The sequence below is a fragment of the Myxocyprinus asiaticus genome, chromosome 36 (assembly GCF_019703515.2).
Source record: "Myxocyprinus asiaticus isolate MX2 ecotype Aquarium Trade chromosome 36, UBuf_Myxa_2, whole genome shotgun sequence".
NCBI classification, from domain to species: Eukaryota; Metazoa; Chordata; class Actinopteri; order Cypriniformes; family Catostomidae; genus Myxocyprinus; species Myxocyprinus asiaticus.
Genome location: NC_059379.1, coordinates 2,055,803 through 2,075,000, shown reverse-complemented (window position 1 = coordinate 2,075,000; position 19,198 = coordinate 2,055,803). Strand labels below are relative to the sequence as shown.

The 19,198-nt window shown below is 37.5% G+C and overlaps 1 protein-coding gene across 1 annotated transcript in view; it reads right to left on the bottom strand.

The window, feature by feature from the left end:
- The window catches only part of LOC127426648 (zinc finger MIZ domain-containing protein 1-like), a 36,934-nt gene extending 17,736 nt beyond the window's left edge, over positions 1-19,198 (bottom strand). Inside the window, exons 1-8 of the mRNA XM_051673588.1 lie at positions 18,830-19,198; positions 12,969-13,041; positions 9,346-9,460; positions 8,451-8,564; positions 5,755-5,860; positions 414-549; positions 208-322; positions 1-123 (exon numbers count right to left, since the gene is read on the bottom strand). The exon at positions 1-123 is cut by the window's left edge and continues 65 nt beyond it. Coding sequence (XP_051529548.1) covers positions 1-123; positions 208-322; positions 414-549; positions 5,755-5,860; positions 8,451-8,564; positions 9,346-9,414 — 663 coding nt within the window. The 5' untranslated portion in view covers positions 9,415-9,460; positions 12,969-13,041; positions 18,830-19,198. The remainder of the gene's footprint in view (positions 124-207; positions 323-413; positions 550-5,754; positions 5,861-8,450; positions 8,565-9,345; positions 9,461-12,968; positions 13,042-18,829) is intronic.

Sequence of the window (19,198 nt, the reverse complement as noted above, 5' to 3'; positions counted from 1 at the left end):
TTGACTAGGGTTACCCTTAGAGGAAAACTGCTGCCCAGCAAACTGCCCCGGGTTCATACCCCCATTACCCCCTGCCATTGCGTTCATATGGCTGTTTGGGTTGACCATGGAGTTCCCAAACACCTAAAACACACAATTTTATAAAATGGACTTAAAGTGCGGAGAGTGCGCAAGTGTGTGTGTGTGTGTGTTTAAATACACTCTTACTTGTGTCTGTGATGTATTGTTCACACCCCATACAGTGGTTACCACGGAGAGAGAACCAGATGGTTGATTGGTGTTTTGTTGCCAGGAGACAGAGTCATATTGAAACGGTGCATCACTATGGAAATGTAAAAAAAAAAAAAGATGCAAAAGTGAGTGTTCATGCGCATTACTGTGTGAATGAGTGTGTACATGTTTATGTAACTGACCTGTGTGACAGTGGTTTCATGCTGTTAATGTTTGGTTGCATCTGGTTCTTCATCACCGATGGATCAGTCGGTCTGTTTTTCTGGTGGTGCAGCAGTAAAAGTCGCCCCAGATCCTCACACCACGAGGACAACAGAGCTACAAACACACATACACACTCATCAAAAACATATTGACTTTACCACAAGATGATGCTACATCTCTAAACTCAGAGAACACTCATCTTCAAGAAGACTTTGGCACACAGATGTCTGTCATTTTCTATTTAGGAAAAGCCACACTTTAAATATGAGTTTCTACACTGAGAGACACAAAATTACAGACTGTGATTATTTGCATGTGAGTGTGTTTGTGTATGTGTGTGTGTTGTCCACAGGTTTGAAGACTGGCATGGCAGTTATTAGTGAAACTTCAATAAACATGCTTATAATATAAATAAACATGCATTGGTGAAGGTGTGTAGTGTTTTGAGTTCTAAGGCTCGCAGGTTCACATCCTGATGGACATTGCATTGGGATAAATGTAAAAAATACACAATATTTCTAAAATATAGCCAAAAGACTTAAATATTATACATGTAAACATAAGACTAGTGTGATAAAATCACTTACTAACCTTGTCTGTGCAAAGTTATTCAGGTAGTGGTTATAACACAGTAGTGTAGTCTAGGGCATACGCTGGCATACGGCGTATGCCCACCTATCTTTCAAAGGATTTTGCGTATGCCCACCTAAAATGAGTTATGATACGTATGGCCGCCAAAACAGGGAGGAGGCTTTTGACCCATAACTTTTAATTATACTGAGGTGATGCTGCAGCACCATGAGTGAATTGTGATTATTATTATTATTTTTAATAAGTGTACAGAGATTCCCTGATCATTAACTCTTATGTACTGTATATCATAATATAAGATACTGTATGTGTTAACGTGAACATTACTACACTCATTCATACATATACAATGCTTAACAGTTTATTACGTATAAGGTTATGTATGTATTAGTTTATTAATTAGAGCCAGTTTTACTGTTAATTAAAAGAACAGTTAATCAAACCTATTTACTTAAAACAGTGTACTGTACACCTTGCCAGCAAGAAACTATCTTACCCTGTGCGATGAGGAGGAGGGCGTAGCCGGGCCGTGAGGACGCATGCCTGACGCTAATCAGCCGGGAGGGGGATAAAGACGAGCCAGAGGCGCCATTTCGAGAGAGAGAGAGACACACGCAGCCGCTGTCTGTGTGTTTATGTTTCTTTAAGTTGATTTATGTCATTAAAGTTATGTTGACATTTCTGCCAGTTCCCGCCTCCTCCTTGCCCTTCCTGAACCGCGTTACACCCTGACATACATTTTGTTCATTTGTTCAAATGAGACTATGATTACAACGAACCATAAATTGTTAATATTATTTATGTATTGAAAAATATAATTTTCTTACACCTTTTATATAAGGGTAAATATATGACTTTTTGAGAACGGGTGTGTTCTGTTTGTTTGTTTTGTTATTTGGGGGGGCGGAGTCCTCGATAAAAGCACAGTACGCCCACCTCTTCAGTCACTACTACACTATTGGTATAACCACAAGTTAATTTGACTAGTCCCATCACTAAAATGACAATTTACAACTTAACGGCTTATATAACACATTTTTGTATAAAAATAACGAATAGGGTACAATGGGGCCAAACCCTTTTTTATGACTATTGATGGAGCACCATAATTTGTATTAAGAGAAATAATAACACAAGGTTTTTTTTTTTTTGTTGGGGGGGATTTTTCCCCTTTTTCTCCCAATTTGAAATGCCCAATTCCCAATGCACTCTAAGTCCTTGTGGTTGCATAGTGATTCGCCTCAGTCTGGGTGGTGGAGGACGAATCTCAGTTGCCTCCGCGTCTGAGACAGTCAACCCACGCATCTTATCACGTGGCTTGTTGAGCGCGTTGCCACGGAGACATAGCACGTGTGGAGGCTTCACGCCCTCCACCGCGGCAACCATGCTCAATTCACCACGCGCCCCACCGAGAACAAACCACATTATAGCGACCACGAGGAGGTTACCCCATGTGACTCTACCCTCCCTAGCAACCAGGCCAATTTGGTTGCTTAGGAGACCTGGCTGGAGTCACTCAGCATGCCCTGGGATTCGAACTAGCGAACTCCAGGGGTGGTAGCCAGCGTATTTTACCACTGAGCTACCCAGGCCCCTATAACACAAAGTTTTGATTAAAATGTATTTTTACAAAAAAGGTGACGAGGCCAAGTGAAGGATAAAAGGCCCCCGGGGGTTTATAGTAACATAGAGAAGAAATAGGGGTAATTGTTATATGGCAAAATTGGTAAACATATGCAAATACTTTTGAATCAGCAAGATACTTTAATATAGTAATATAAGATAATGCTTATTCAAAATAACCACTTCAGAAAAGGGTGCACCATTTCCTGTTCATTTAAATCACAGTATCCTCTAAACAAATGGAACATTCTTCATAACAAATCTACTCCCCCCATTTAAGAGAAACTATGGGGGCTGAAGGCCAAATGTATACTTTGGGAGACCGCGTGCCAACTAGATTTTCCTCTGCTGTGCACGTCCCTGACACATGCACCTTCTCTCGACTGTACTAAAAGAGTATCACAAAGAAGTTGTAGTAGGCATGCGTCAAACAGGTTCATATTCACTAGCGGTCAGAAGAGTTTACTCACAAAGGCAACACGGTCGACCAGGCGCGAGCCGATCCGGAACGAGCAAAAACGAAGTATACATGGGCCTTGATGGTTGATTGGTGCCCCTTCAATCCTTTCACTTATTGGACAGTTTTAAACAGAACTTTTGATTTAAAGACTTTGAACAAAACTGAAACCGACAAATAAATATTTTGTCTCAAAATAAATGTGATAATTTCAGTTACATTTATTCAAAACAACTTTTTACAAGTTATTAAAATGTAAGATCAAATTACCTCAAAATCAACCTTTAGAATTTGCATGCAATTATCATTTTTGCAGTGTATAATGACAAGTAGGTGTTTAGGAAAGTGCTCTGGTATTTGTGTGTGTGTGTGTTGATTATCATTGTGCCTAACATGCTGAGGTGTCCACACTTCATCTGCAGCCCGAAACTGAACTTTTGGTCGGATTTTATGAGTGAATGCACTTGGCTTCATAGGAAAGCTATAGGATGCTCCCTTGCTCCCTGTTTAGTGAATGACCTAACCTCCAATGTGCTGTCTGTCTGCACTGGTCTCAGAACAGTTCGAAATGCACCTTATTTTCATCCTAATTCCATATAAACCTCTGAAAGCAACATTTGTAATCTTTTGGATGAATGCATTTATTCCCAATGAGAAAATGCACAATAAATATAGGAATGCATTTGCTTATGTCAATGAATAGAACCGTACTGTACAGTGATAACAAAATAAAACATAACAAAATGTATATTAAAATGAAGCGAAATGACCAACAGATGTGTTGAAAATTATTCAAAAACAACGGACTTGTTTTTTCAACTTTTGAGGGAATACGGTCCCAATTTCCACATACGTGGACATCATGTTTATCGGCACACTGACACGAGAAAAATTAATGGATTTTTTAAAGAAGCATGTCAAACGAACCCAGAGACGCTTCTCTTCACAACCAAACAGGTTTCAATCAAAAAATGTAAAGAGTTTTCTTAGCAGAAGCACTTTTATTGGCGCTGCGCCCGTAGAAGCACTTCACAGAAATCAACGTCACACTGTTGTGTCATGTGACATGGTGTGGCAGACGTTTAACCCTTAAATGACAGTGTAGAGTCTTGTTAACAGTATTCAGTCGGTTTCAATTAATTTAAATTATGCGTGGCATATAGCGAAGCCAAAATACAGAGACCTGTGGGCTAATTTTGAGCTAATGGAGAATTCTTGCCATCTACTGATGCGAAAGCAATTAGGAACATTTCACTCCAAACTACAGGGCTAAAATCATTGAGCTGCTTGAACAGTTGCACTGGATCAGACCACTATATCAAACCAAAAGGGGCTAACGATTCAGTATATTAAAGTTAATAACATAACGTTAAAAACAGTTCATTTCAGTCCTGACTGGACAAGATGCATTCCAAGGAAGTTGATCTTTAGTATAACAGTACTGAAATTATTCACTTCCTGCTACCTACAAAATAAAAGGACATGAAACATTGATTCGAGCTGAAATAATCATATTATTTGAGAAGAGAGCACGCAGTGATATGGGAGACATAATTAGACAAGCTCCAAGCATTCACATTTTAAAAAAGCATTTATAGACATGTAAATGAGCATTTTGTTGATATGTAGGCCTGCGTGTATGTGTACATGTTTATTTTATATTTTCTTTTGTGTAAATGAATGTTTTGCTTTTTATTATAATTTTTTTAATTAATTTTTTAAGTTAATTAACGTTTTTTTGCATTTATTTTCTTTTTAAATTAGCATTTTGTTGACATGTAGGTAGGTATGTATATATGCATGAATGTTTATTTGTTATTTACTTTTTATTGTTATTTTATTGTTTTGGGTTGATATGTATGTATGTGTGATTTTTTTTTTTTTTTTTTTTTGCATAAATTAATGTATTACTTTTTATTTGTATTATTTATTTATTTAAAATGCTCTTTTATTTAAAAAATATATTTTTTAAATGTTTTAAAATACTTTTATTTATTTTAATGCAGTCACTTCCTTTCCTATATGTGAAGCATTTTCAGCTGCACTTGAAAGGTGCTGTACTAATAATAAAAAATAATACATTTTTATTAGAACGTTCTGCCAAAATATTTGACCACAAATGACCAATCACACTAAAATGAGAGCTGTAATAAGTGTGTTTAAAGCATACCGTGGTCTCCTGCGTGCTCACGCTGGTTTCTCCTTTCAAATTATAATCAGATGATCAAACACTTCTCATAGATGTGTCAGTGTCCTTCAGTAACCAGATATGTATCCTATTGTCTCAGTTTAGTTTATCTGCGGTATAAACGTTGGTCTCACTATGCGGCTTTTACTCGTTTTTACTATTCTTTCCAATGACAACAGCCTGATATTCCAAATTCTGTGTTCTGCATCCTGTGCAAGGTGGTGGATACTGAAGAGAAAAACCCCAGACACCCTGTCTAGACCATCCTGAGATCTTCAGACAGACACAAATGTGTCTATTGTCTGTCACTGCTGATTGTTCTGAGGGCAGAATCATCCTCACACATGAGTTACACCACCAGCCAGAAGTCAGTCATCTGTGGCCTACGAATGGTTAAAGAGACCCACTGACTGCAGTTGATAAGCGAATTCACTGCTGTAATTACTGTAAAGAGTCTCACCTGCTGATTTGGGGGTAAATTTGTCCCTGTTTGCAGCACAGACAGCCAGTAATCGATACCCCAGATCCATGTCAAAGCCCTGCTGCCCCGCCACACGACTCACCACCTGAGAGAACACGAACAGAGATGATATTACAAACAACCAACAGAATTCGCAAGTCCGTACATTCATGCAGTCTCAGAAATACAGTAACAGACCCTATTTTATCATGCTGCAGTAATTGTGGTTTTGGGGGGTTTGAACGCAGGCACACAGACACTACAGTGAGATACCCCAGGAAAGGCAGATCAGTGTTTGGGACGGTCCAATTGTTTCACACCACACCCTGAGGCCTGTTTCACTCTGAGACACAGACATAGTGGAAGCCGTCTATATTTCTGTCTTAATTATAGTTAAACACATATCACACAGTGATATTTGTGTCTAAAGGGTCTAATTAAATGTGCAGAAAGCATAGAAAAGTACAACATTTAAGAGTTACTACTCACGCCTTCACAATGTTTAAATTCAGCTGTTACTAAAGAGAAAGCTGTTTTGAGTATTTCAAGTACAGAACTACAAAGTTTTTGGTAGAACAGAAAAGAAACAGATCAGATCAGAATGGAACAGATCTGAATAGAAGAGAGACGTACAGAATAGAATAGAATGCAACAGAACAAACTAGAACAGATCAGAATGGAATAAAACAGAACAGACTAGAAGAGAGAATAGAATGGAAAAGAACAGTTCAAAATGAAACAGAAAAAGAATAGAACAGATTAGAACACAATGCCATAGAATAGAACAGTAGAATATCATAGAACAAAATATAGAATAGAACAGAATAGAATAGACCAGATCAAAACAGAACAGGACAGAAGAATAGAAAAGAACAGAATACAAAAAAACTAGAAAAGATCAGATCAGAATGGAATAGAATAAAAGAGAGAAAAAATTGAATAGAACTGATCAAAATGGAATAGAACAGAAGAGAATAGAGAATAGATCAGAATAGAATCGAATATAACATATAATAACAGACCAGTAGAATAGAACAGAACAGATCAAATCAGAATAGGACAGATCAGAATGGAATAGAACAGAATAGAATTGATCAGATAATAGTAGAACAATAGAATAGAACAGATCAAATCAGAATAGATAAAAGAAGAGTACAGAATAAAAACAGAACAGAATAGAACAAAATAGAAGAGAACAGATTAGAACAGAATACCATAGAACAGTAGAATATAAAAGAACAGAATATAGAATAGAACAGAGTAGAATAGAATAGATCAGAATAGAAGAGAGAAGAATAGAATAGATCAGAATAGAAGAGAGAAGAATAGAATAGAACAGATCAAAACAGAATAGGACAGCAGAATGTAAAAGAACAGAATAGAAAGAAACTAGAATGGATCAGATCAGAATGGAATAGAACAGAATGGAATTGATCAGATAATAATAGAACAGTCGAATAGAACAGAATGGAATTGATCAGATAATAATAGAACTGTACAATAGAACAGATCAGAATGGAACAGAATATATAAAAGGATACAAATAGATTACAGAATAAAAACAGAACAGAATAGAACAAAATAGAATAGAAAAGAATATCATAGGATAGAACAGTAGAATATAAAAGAAAATAATATAGAATAGAACAGAGTAGAATTGAATAGATCAGAATAGAGCAGTGGAATAGAACAGATCAAATCAGAATTGAACAGAATAGATAAAAGAAGAATACAGAATAAAAATAGAACAGAACAGAACAAAATAGAAGAGAACAGATTAGAACAGAATACCATAGAACAGTAGAATATAAAAGAAAATAATATAGAATAGAACAGAGTAGAATAGAATAGATCAGAATAGAAGAGAGAAGAATAGAATAGAATAGAACAGATCAAAACAGAATAGGACAGCAGAATGTAAAAGAACAGAATCGAAAGAAACTAGAACGGATCAGATCAGAATGGAATGGAATAGAACAGAATAGAATAATAATAGAACAGTAGAATAGAACAGATCAGATCAGAATGGAACAGAATAGAATAAAGATGAATACAAATAGATTATAGAATAAAAATAGAACAGAATAGAACAAAATAGAATAGAAAAGAATATCATAGGATAGAACAGTAAAATATAAAAGAAAATAATATAGAATAGAACAGAGTAGAATATAACAAATCAAAATAGAATAGGACAGCAGAATGTAAAATAATAGAACAGAAAAAAACTAGAACGGATCAGATCAGAATGGAACAGAATAGAACAGATAATAATATAACAGTAGAACAGAATAGAACAGATCAGAATTAAATAGAAAAGAACAGAACGGATCGAATCAGAATGGAACAAAACAGAATAGAGCAGATTAGACCAGAATAAACGGAAAAAAAAATAGAATAGAACAGAACAGAATGGAACAATATAGAATAGAACAAATTAGAATAGAATATGAGAGAAGAACAGAACAGAAAAGAACAAATCCAAATGGACTAGAACAGAACAGATCAGAACAGAATAGATTAGAATAGAAAAGAGAAGAATAGAATGGAACAGAACAAACCTAAATGGAATAGTACAGACCAGAATAGAACCGAAAAGAATAGAGCTAAATGTCAGAACGGTACATTGTTCTGATTACTGTCTGCAGATATTAGTTAATTGGTTTATTGTATGGTTAATGTTGATTAGATCTCACCGTTAGGCATCCCATTATACTTTGCTCGAAGGCCCGCTGAAAGGCTCGTGGATCGCCGCACCAGTCCAACAGCTCTGACGCCGCAGTCTGGAAGTTTGACGGATTTTGCAGGTGCTGACAGATAAAACAAAACCCACATACTGTATAAGAAAATACATCATATAGGATCATACGGGATACACTTTCTTTGAACTGTGATTATTTACCCAATAAAATGTATTAATTAAATAAACTGAATCTTTTTTTATAAGAGTGAAGGTATTTGAACAACACTGAAGACTTCAAATTTAAGTTATGGAGCCAAACACCAGTTACTTGCCAAGAAAAAAACAAATGCATTAATTCTTTTAGTTATCAGACATAGTAGAGAAAGCAAAATTTTAATTTAAAGAGTGGTGTCATCCCAATCGTCTCTGTCTTGCTGGGGCTTTCTCATGCCTTTGCAGGGCGTATTTAAGTATACCATTGCAAGAAAAAACAACAACACATACTTCATTGATTAAAATGACTTCCCCTCCCCTCATAATGTAAAACACATTACTTGTCCTTCTCAGCAACTTTACGTCCAAACCATACAAATGCATGTAACTTATATAAGACTCACACAAAGGACCTACACAACTTTGGCTTACACTAGGCTTTAGGCATGCATATTAAACAACATAACATAAAAACATAAGTGTAATAATGCTACTAAATAATCATGAATATTGATGATAATTAATAACACTAATAACAACATGAAGGTGAGTAAATGATGACACAATTTTCATTCTTGTGAGAACTATTTCTTTAAGCCTAATATCTGTGTGTCGTGTTCAACTGCAGCCTGAATGTGTGAGAGAGGATGGGAGATGCTGAAGGTCTTGGGACATTTTCTCTCTCTGTCTCTCACCTGTTTGATGCAGTGCAGCCGGTCGTTGGTTTGCTGGATGTGTCTGTCCATTGACGGGAGTGAATTCATCCTGCAGGACCCTCACTGACCCAACCAGCCATCAAACTCTGAGACCCTGCAACACACAAGCAAACACATGCTTCACTACATTAGTGAGGAAGTATTTTATACAGATGTAATGGCATTTTCTATACCCTAACCCTTTTTTTTCTTTTGGAAAATTAAAAGGGAAGTCTGATATTGTAAACAGTAAAATCAAGATATTTTTCCAAATTTTTTAAAACATCATGGAGCATGCACAGATAAAGGGCACTATTTTAAGATGTTAGCGTTAAGCGCAGCACTATGCCATAAGTCATACACACAGAGTCTGTGGGCATGGCCATGAAGTTTTGGTATTTTCGTGCAAGCATGTGCTAAGTCTAGGTGCAAGTGGATTTGGCAAGATTGCACGCACAAAGCGCTAATGGGCTGGATCATGTGCAGTTTAATTCTGAGGTTCTTCTCCGGTTATTGCAGGGTCTGCGTCCCATTATATAGTCCATTCCCTCAAGCACCATCGATATAAACAAAGACAGCACATTCATATGAAGTTAGTAGTGTAAATCAACTGTATGCAATGAATTAGAAGAACAGAAATATGGACACACTCCTTTTATATGCATTAAAAATGCTACTGTCATCAGGATTTGGATGTACGCTCCTTTAAATTATAGGGAAATTAATTATTATTAATAATTTTTCTCCCCAATTTGGAATGCCCAATTCCCAATGCGCTCTAAGTCCTCGTGGTGGCATAGTGACTTGCCTCAATCCAGGTGGCGGAGGATGAATCTCAGTTGCCTCCACGTCTGAGACCATCAATCCACGCATCTTATCACGTGGCTTGTTGAGCGTGTGAGACGTAGCTATTCTCCGCGGCATCCACGTATAACTCACCACGTGCCCCACCGAGAGTGAGAACCACATTATAACAACCATGAGGAGGTTACCCCACGTAACTCTATCCTCCCTAGCAACCGGGCCAATTTGGTTGCTTAGGAGAACTGGCTGGAGTCACTCAGCATGCCCTGGATTCGAACTAGTGACTCCAGGAGTGGTAGTCAGCGACAATACTCGCTGAGATACCCAGGCCCCTATTAAATTGTCTATTTTGTTTATGCTACATTTATTGGTCCCAATTTTGTGGTAATGAGAAATTAACCCGAAAATTCTTTAAAAATCTAAAATAAAATACATGTATCTCTTGTGTTCAAGTTACATAATAGAATTTAATACTGAATTTTATATAAAAATCCTCACTGCCATGGTTCGAGCTCAGTTTCATGAGAATCACCTAAATGTTTCATGATCTTTATACTTTACACACATTTTTCGTGACTAAAGAGATGTGTTTGTGTACCATGGTACCCACAGAGTAGTGTTTTGTGAGGGCGAGCTGAAATATTCATTCACTGCTGTGTTTTAAAAGCTGAATTCTTAGAGTTTTCATAACAGAGCAGTTTTCCTCTGTGGCTCAGATTCAGATCAACCTCAGGAAATAAGCTCTTTCCTGTCAGAGGATGAGAACAAAAGAGAGTTTTACAGGCCAGTCCAATGCTCTCAGACAGGAACTGGTTTAGGGAGGTACAGAGATGGTGTGAATCTGTGAACTGTGATACCCAAAAGGCTCCTTGCCAGCATGAGTCAAATGAGCTACTAACATGTTTCTAAGTATTGCTATCATGATTTAGCACTTTTCTTGGTGTTGTTAGCATGTGTTAGCATGATGCTAGCATGTTTTAGCACTTTGCTAGGTGTTGCTAGCATGAGTTAGCATGATGCTAGTATGATGCTAGTATGTTTTAGCGCTTCGCTAGGTGTTGCTAGCATGTGTTAGCATGATGCTAGCATATTTTTAGCATGTTTTAGCACTTCGCTAGGTGTTGCTAACATGTGTTAGCATGATGCTAGCATGTTTTTAGCATGTTTTAACACTTCGCTATTTGTTGCTAGCATGTGTTAGCATGATGCTAGCATGTTTTTAGCATGTTTTAACACTTTGCTAGGTGTTGCTAACATGTGTTAGCATGATGCTAGCATGTTTTAGCACTTCGCTAGGTGTTGCTAACATGTGTTAGCATGATGCTAGCATGTTTTTAACATGTTTTAGCACTTCGCTAGGTGTTGCTAACATGTGTTAGCATGATGCTAGCATGTTTTTAGCATGTTTTAGCACTTCGCTAAGTGTTGCTAACATGTGTTAGCATGATGCTAGCATGTTTTTAGCATGTTTTAGCACTTCGCTAGGTGTTGCTAACATGTGTTAGCATGATGCTAGCATGTTTTTAGCATGTTTTAGCACTTTGCTAGGTGTTGCTAGCTTGAGTTAGCATGATGCTAGCATGAAGGAAGCTTCACAGCAACCATGCAACAACACCAATATCTCTGCACCAGAACATCCGACTGTCATGGGGGTGGCCTCTTTCAACTTGGGGCAGTGAATCCTGTTCCATCCAGTGCTGCCGGATTCATCTTCATGTCCACAGGACTTAACAAACACTCCTAATCTGCAATTGTTTAGTAAAAAAGATAGTCCTGTCCCAAAAATGTGATGTTAGGATGCTAAAATAAAAAGATCAATTTTTAATGTATGCCTACACAAACCGAACTAAGTTAGAAAAAACGCACCTAAATTACAAAAACTTTACTAAAATTATAAGTGGACCTCATGGAAAAAATAATTAATATGGATGGTGATTAAAAAAAAATAATAATTTACATTTTTTTTTTTAATCTAATACCAAGTACTATCACAGCTAATATCACATATTGATAGCGATAACTCAATCAAATGGACTTTTTTTGCAATCCATTTAACATTTAAACCCATTAGTTTAAATTTAAGGAAAATTAATAAAATAATTATTATGCAATAAAATAAAAATAATTATGTGACTGTGACTGCTTGTGTTATTCAAATACAATCGTTTGCAAACATTGTTCTTTTTTTTTAACTTTGAATCTTATGAAACAATAGTTTTCATGATAAAGAAATAATAAAATCACAAGTTAAAAAAAAATCTATATTTTTAATGCGAGTATCAATACTTCCCCTCATCACTGCAATTTTTTGCAGTGTAAAATACAATGATTTGACCCCTTCAAATTAACAACTAAACAACAAAGACACGCAGAGAGTGTGTTTACAAACACAATAGTCACTCTTTACGCACTCAACAATAGCACACTGTTCTGACTGCTGTATCCAGACTTATAATAGTGCACACACAGTCCGTTATACAACCTAACATACACCACCATCTGCGGGAACATTACACACACACACACACACACACACACACACACACACATTAATGAGTCATGTGTCAACATATGCAAACAAACACACAGTCATGTGTTACACATATGCACATATGTTCTGGCCTTGCTGTTCTATAGGTGGTTGCTTACTGGCTCAATTTAAAAGAGTCTTGCACCCTTAAGTCTTCATTATAATTTGGTCTCTAGATCTGACTCCTTCGATGCAACTCTAAGGTGAAATCATGTGAAAGTGCAAATGCTTAGATAAGTAACAGCACAGGTATCATTCATGAGCATTAGGGTATCAGCAGAATTTTTACCTGCATATGTTTTGCATCCACAGGACCGCACAGGAAAATCAACAGCTACGAATCCATCAGTCGCTCATCTTACCTGAAAATCAACAAAAACCCCAACAACAACCAGTTATGTTCTCTCTGTGAGCAATCATTCACCCTGAATGTTAGGAGTTACAACCGTGCAAACAAATTACATTTTTTCATCCTTTGAACCATGTGTAACATTTTTAGTACGCACTTTTGAAGTCAGTCTCTACAGTGACTGCAATCAGAACGATTCTACATATTTATATTCAAATTCAATTGGAATATTTAATGAGACAATCATAGCTTAAAGGAATGTTCCGGGTTCAACACAAGTTCAGCTCAGTCGACAGCATTTTTGGCAGAATATTGATAACCACAAAAATTTATTTTGACTTCGTCCCTTCTTTTCTTTAATAAAAGCACAAATGTGTGTTCCAGTGAGACACTTACAATGGAAGTCAATGGGGTCAATTTTTTAACGTTAAAATACTCACTGTTTCAAAAGTATAGACACAAGACATAAACAATATGTGTGTTATTAACATGATTTTACCGCATCTGTGTAACGTCATAGACAATTTTACAACTTACAACTACGTTGCCATGACGATATAATGTCAAAAATGTTGATTACACAACATTCAAAAACAAATCTTTTTAAAATTATCGGCCAATTAATCGGCATTTTTCTACCACCTTAGTTATCAGCAAAATCCACTATCGGTCGACCTCTAGATATAAAATTCAACAATGTACAGAAACACACAAACACACACACACTTATACAAATACGTACAAAAGCTTTATTTAGATCATTAAAATCATATCATATAGGTTCATATCGGAGAAAACAGGGTTTTTGTTGCTCTTCTGAAATAAAATAGTCTGATATACTATTTAGACATCTTTTAACATTCAAAGGGGCCGTTCCCTCTGAATATGTCCTTACACTAAAAAAAAAAAGACAAGCAGTGTCACGAAGACAGCGGAATGCAGGTGTCTCGAGACATGTTTTAATTTTTAACACTTGAAGTTTTTTAGCCTGACACGCAGTCTAAAAAACATGGCGCTTCTGAACGAAATGCAGAATGAAACAGTGTGACACGGTGCAACCTTCAAAGACATCCGTTTACCACAGACGGATGTAACGCGTTCGATGTGAACGACCCCTAACACTCCTATTCAATAGTGCTGTAATGTTTCAAATGTTTTCTCAATGCTTTCATTAAAAAACCTGCCAATGCAACTGCATTTATTTAGAAAAATTAGGACAGAGAGAGCAGATCAGTTACTACACGTCAAAACAGACAGCTCAACCATCAGACGAATATCATGGCTAAATTCATCTCTGCGAGACTGAGGCACAGTAAATTAAGGAGCCCTCGCGCTGGTTACAGACAGACAGGAGAACACAAGTCTCACTGTCTGTCTCTTTCTCTCTGGAGGTTGTTATTTTAAGAGCCGTTCGGAGAGTCGTGCGCGGTTGCATTTAAGGACAGCCTGTCATGTGAGAGATGTGGGTGGAAAACTCCAGAGGGGCCGTTCACTGCGGCGTCTGACCCCCTGTTCACCCCCACTACAGAGAGAGGGATCACTTTTGATTTATTTAGATCAGTGCTTCTGAACTGGTAGGTTGTGACACAAAAACAGTTGGCAGATCTGTACTGATAAGAGTTGCAAACAACAGGGAATAAACAATGCATAGAGCAAATAAAATTAAGATTAAGTTAGGTTTAATAGTAAACTATGAATATGGAGGGGAAAATACTTCCCATTTCTTTTGTGGGTGACATGGCTGTGCATCCAATCAAACTCTACTAGTCTGATCTCATGAAAATTACGTGACTGTGGTGAGATTTTTCCAGAATAATGTTACATGGCTCATTGCACGTACCACGGCAGTTCTGAAGTGAACTGTCCACTCTGTGGCACTAAAAGTGAGTTAAACGTTCACCCAAACAGATGACGTTTTTAAGGTTTATGCTCTAGTGAATTTTAAATCAACAAAACCGACCTCCCTACCCTAAACCTTAAACCTAACCGATAGTTTTAGAAGAAGCAAATGTGAAATGAAAAACACAATTAACTTCATTTTCTGCTGCTTCTGTGACACTTCCGGCTCATGTGTCCCCATTGAAACCCACTTAAAACTGCAATATTTGGGGGCCTGGGTAGCTCAGTGGTAAAGACGCTGACTATCATCCCTGGAGTTCGCTAGTTAGAATCCCAGGGTGTCCTGAGTGACTCCAGCCAGGTTTCCTAAGCAACCAAATTGGTCCGGTTGCTAGGGAGGGTAGAGTCACATGGGGTAACCTCCTCGTGGTCACTATAATGTGGTTCTCGCTCTCAGTGGGGTGTGTGGTGAGTTGTGCGTGGATGCCGCGGAGAATAGCGTGAAGCCTCCACATGCGCTAGGTCTCTGTAGTAACGCGCTCAACAAGCCACGTTATAAGATGTGCGGATTGACGGTCTCAGACGCGGAGGCAACTGAGATTCGTCCTCCTCCACCCGGATTGAGGCGAGTCACTACGCCACCACGAGGACTTAGAGCGCATTGGGAACTGGCCATTCCAAATTGGGGAGAATTTTTTTTTTTTAAATTGCCGCCATTCACTTCCATTCTAAGTGCCTCACTGTAACCAAGATGTTGCTTTTTTTAAAGAAAAGGAGGGATGAGTCTAAATTTATTTTTTGGTGATTAATATTATGCCACAAATGCTGTTGATTGAGCTTCACTTGAATTGAACCCGGAATATTCCTTTAAGTAGATTAAAAAGAACCGGTTCATAAGTTTAGGGATCGGACCAGGGCTGTCAACTGGGCTGACAAAATAAATTCACATTTTTATCACAAATATTAGCAAAAGTCAGTTCTATGTTAACATGGTGTTGCACTGGTGTTACAGTATTCTAGCCCTAGACTCAAGCTGCATTATAATGGCACTACCCCAGTGTTTTCATTCATTACAGTTGTATGTACTGTAATAATATTCCCAGACAGCAGTGCTATTCGGCTGAACTCAGTGGTGAGTTCAGACTCTGAGCACAGGGGCTGTTCAAACAGAACGCAACAGAACGTGAGGATTTCGAGACACACATTTCCAAACTGAACCCCTTTCCTGACAAAGCGCTTTAAAAACCCATTGATTAATCTGAGAATCGCTGATATATATATATAGAGAGAGAGAGAGAGAGAGCAAGATGCAATGGCCAAAGATGTCGACTTTAGGGGCTGTTCACACCGAATGCTTTTGCAACCATCCAGTTTACCATTTGTTTTTTTATGTAAACGCGCTAGACGAAAGTCTTTGATCGTTCTGCCACGTTTCGTTGATTATTCAGCATCCTGTGCAGGAACGCTGTGTTTTTTAGATGCTGTGTAAAGTTAAAAAAGAACTTGTCTCGAGACACCTGCATTCTGTTAAACCGCATTCGTTGAGCTGCGTCTTGCCTTTTTTAGCACAAGTATGCGATCGGTCTGAAGTTATCCTAAATTAGAATGCACAGTTTTAGCATTTGAATGTAGTTTGTTTTTCTTCTTAACTTCAATATATATTTGAATTTGTAGATTCTGAAGAACCGGTTCATAAGGGTCATTCGCTCGTCCTACTACACTGTCCTTGTGTTCTGAAAAATGCACGTTAAATAATTTGATTTTGGTATTTTTTTTTAAATGGCACAGGTTCCATATAAGAACCGGTTCTCTGTTTCCAACCCAAGTTGAGATGAGTACAGGTGTAGTTAGAGTTAGTTCACACATTAATTAATAACCTGTAACTGTGAGCCTGCTCAGTGTTTTACTGTTAGAGAACAAACAGACAGAAAAGAAGATGTTTACACTGGTAAAACACACAGAAATGAAACAATTTACCTTCTCATTCAATCGAAAGAACAGCTCCGCCCTCACATATTAACTGTACTACTTATTCTGTCCCTCTGTTTCTCAGCCTGTCTCACTCTCGACTTATTAACTTCTCAGCAGATTCTCTAAACACGCATATGCAGTGTTAACAAATTATGCTACTGGTTCGCCTTACACACACACACACACACACACACACACGTGCTACAACACTGCCCTGAGTCAATGCGTCTTTTGTCCACTCACTGCTGAATAGGACAGACGACCCCCCCACCACACACACACACACACACACACACACACACACACACACACACACACTTGGGTGGATGAGAGAGAGTGTCCCTCCTCTGATTCACACAGTTCCTGTTTTTGGACAGTGAGTGTATGATCAGACTTGCACTCCGGTCGTCTTCGGTAACATCACTCGCAATTCTCAGAGTAAAACTCTGTTTACCAAGCACAACGCTTCAGTTCATTTTAAATTATGCATAAACCACAGAAGAATAAATAAAAGATTATGCAATGCAAAGTGCAAACAGTGGTGACTAAAGTCCGCTCACAGTAAAGTGGAATTTAAGGGCTGGTCAACCAGAGAAATAAACACACACACACACACACACACACACACCGTTTTCGAATGTGTCTGGTTGAAGTGTTTTTGTGGTTCACATTTGTCCTGCACACACATCCAAGAGTGAAACAGCAGAATCTACACACACAGATCATGTTTAAAACACACAAGAAACACATAAAGTTTTCATGCTCAATAATTCCAACAAATACTCAGATGCATTGAGAAAAAGGAGCTAACACTTTACATTACTGTGTCCATTATGTAAATATTAGCTACATTAGTAGCATATTTGTGCTGTATAATGTTATATAATTAGCATAATTAGTAGCATACTCTCTATTCCCCGATAGCACAAGTACATCACCCAGACGTCTATATGATGTGTGTGTTTACATCTGGAAGACGTATTGTTTTGGAGTTGTTTGCTCATTTCCTCTCGGATGGCAAACATTCAGCAGATGATGTCTTTGAGATGTTTAGAATTTAGAATTGTATAAATGTATAAATCTGATCTTTTTAAGATGTTTATCAGATGTTAATTAGATTGAAATGCTTTCCAGATGAAAAGATCTAAAACAAAATACATCTCGGAGACGAACATGTGCTATCTGGGTTGTAAATATACTGTAGAAATAACATGTAGCCTATACAGAAATCTGATAAATGGCCATATATGGAAGTATATATTGTATGCAGATGCATCCATGATTGCACACGTATGTCACCCAGACATCTATTTGATGTGTACGTGCAGTATTTTTTTAGGTCGTTTGCTCATCTGCAATACATCTATAAGACGTTTCCTCTTAGATGTCAATAAGAAATTCAGCAGATGTTTTTGAGACGTTTTTGAGAATGTTTGTGAATCTGATCTTTTTAAGATGTTTAGCAGATGTTAATTAGATTGCAATGCTTTCCAGATGAAAAGATCTAATTAAAAAGACATCTCGGAGATGTGCATGTGCTGTCTGGGAGAGTTCATGTATTTGAGTATGTACATGTTCAAATTCCACTGTTAGGCTATTTGTCAAATTATAGACTTTGTTTCATATATGAAAACTGCAATTTTTGTAGCATTTTGAAATACATGTTCCATATACTGTATGTGACTTTTTATATCAGTGAAAACCATATATGAACATATATCAGATTTTTTTAAACAAATACTGTTTTATAGTAATATTTGTTATAAATATGCATTTGTAAATGAAATAAAACATATTATGTGCATGTCGATCACTAATAGTAAATAGCCTATGTGGTAAACAAGTAAGCTACTTTTATTTCGAATCAGTTAGTTATTTAAATTAGTAGCCTATAATGCAAACACTGAAACTGTAATAATTGTGTACAAACATTCAAACCAAATGCGACACATTTATGAATGAAATAAACACCCGTAAACCACCCGAATCACCTGAATCAACTCCAGAATCAATTAATCATCTGAATGTCAGTCACGGCGCATCTCAATCTTGCTTTCATCCCGCAGCCGGCGGAACCGCACACAATCGCATGCACCGGGATCCGATCACCGGGAGCTCGTGCACCGGTCCGGTACCGCAGGATGCAGATGAACTCTTTCATTCAAGTGGATCTATTGTTGGGACACGAACGGCGAGCAAAAGCAGCATCCCGAAGAATTGCAGCACGGAAACACGCAGAGAAAGTGTCTTACCGAATAAATCCCGCAGGATGATGAACGATAATATCGTAATATCGCGGTGTTGTTAAAAGTATCTTGTTTTTCTGTCGTCGTTGTATGGATGAGCCGGAGTGCAGCAGC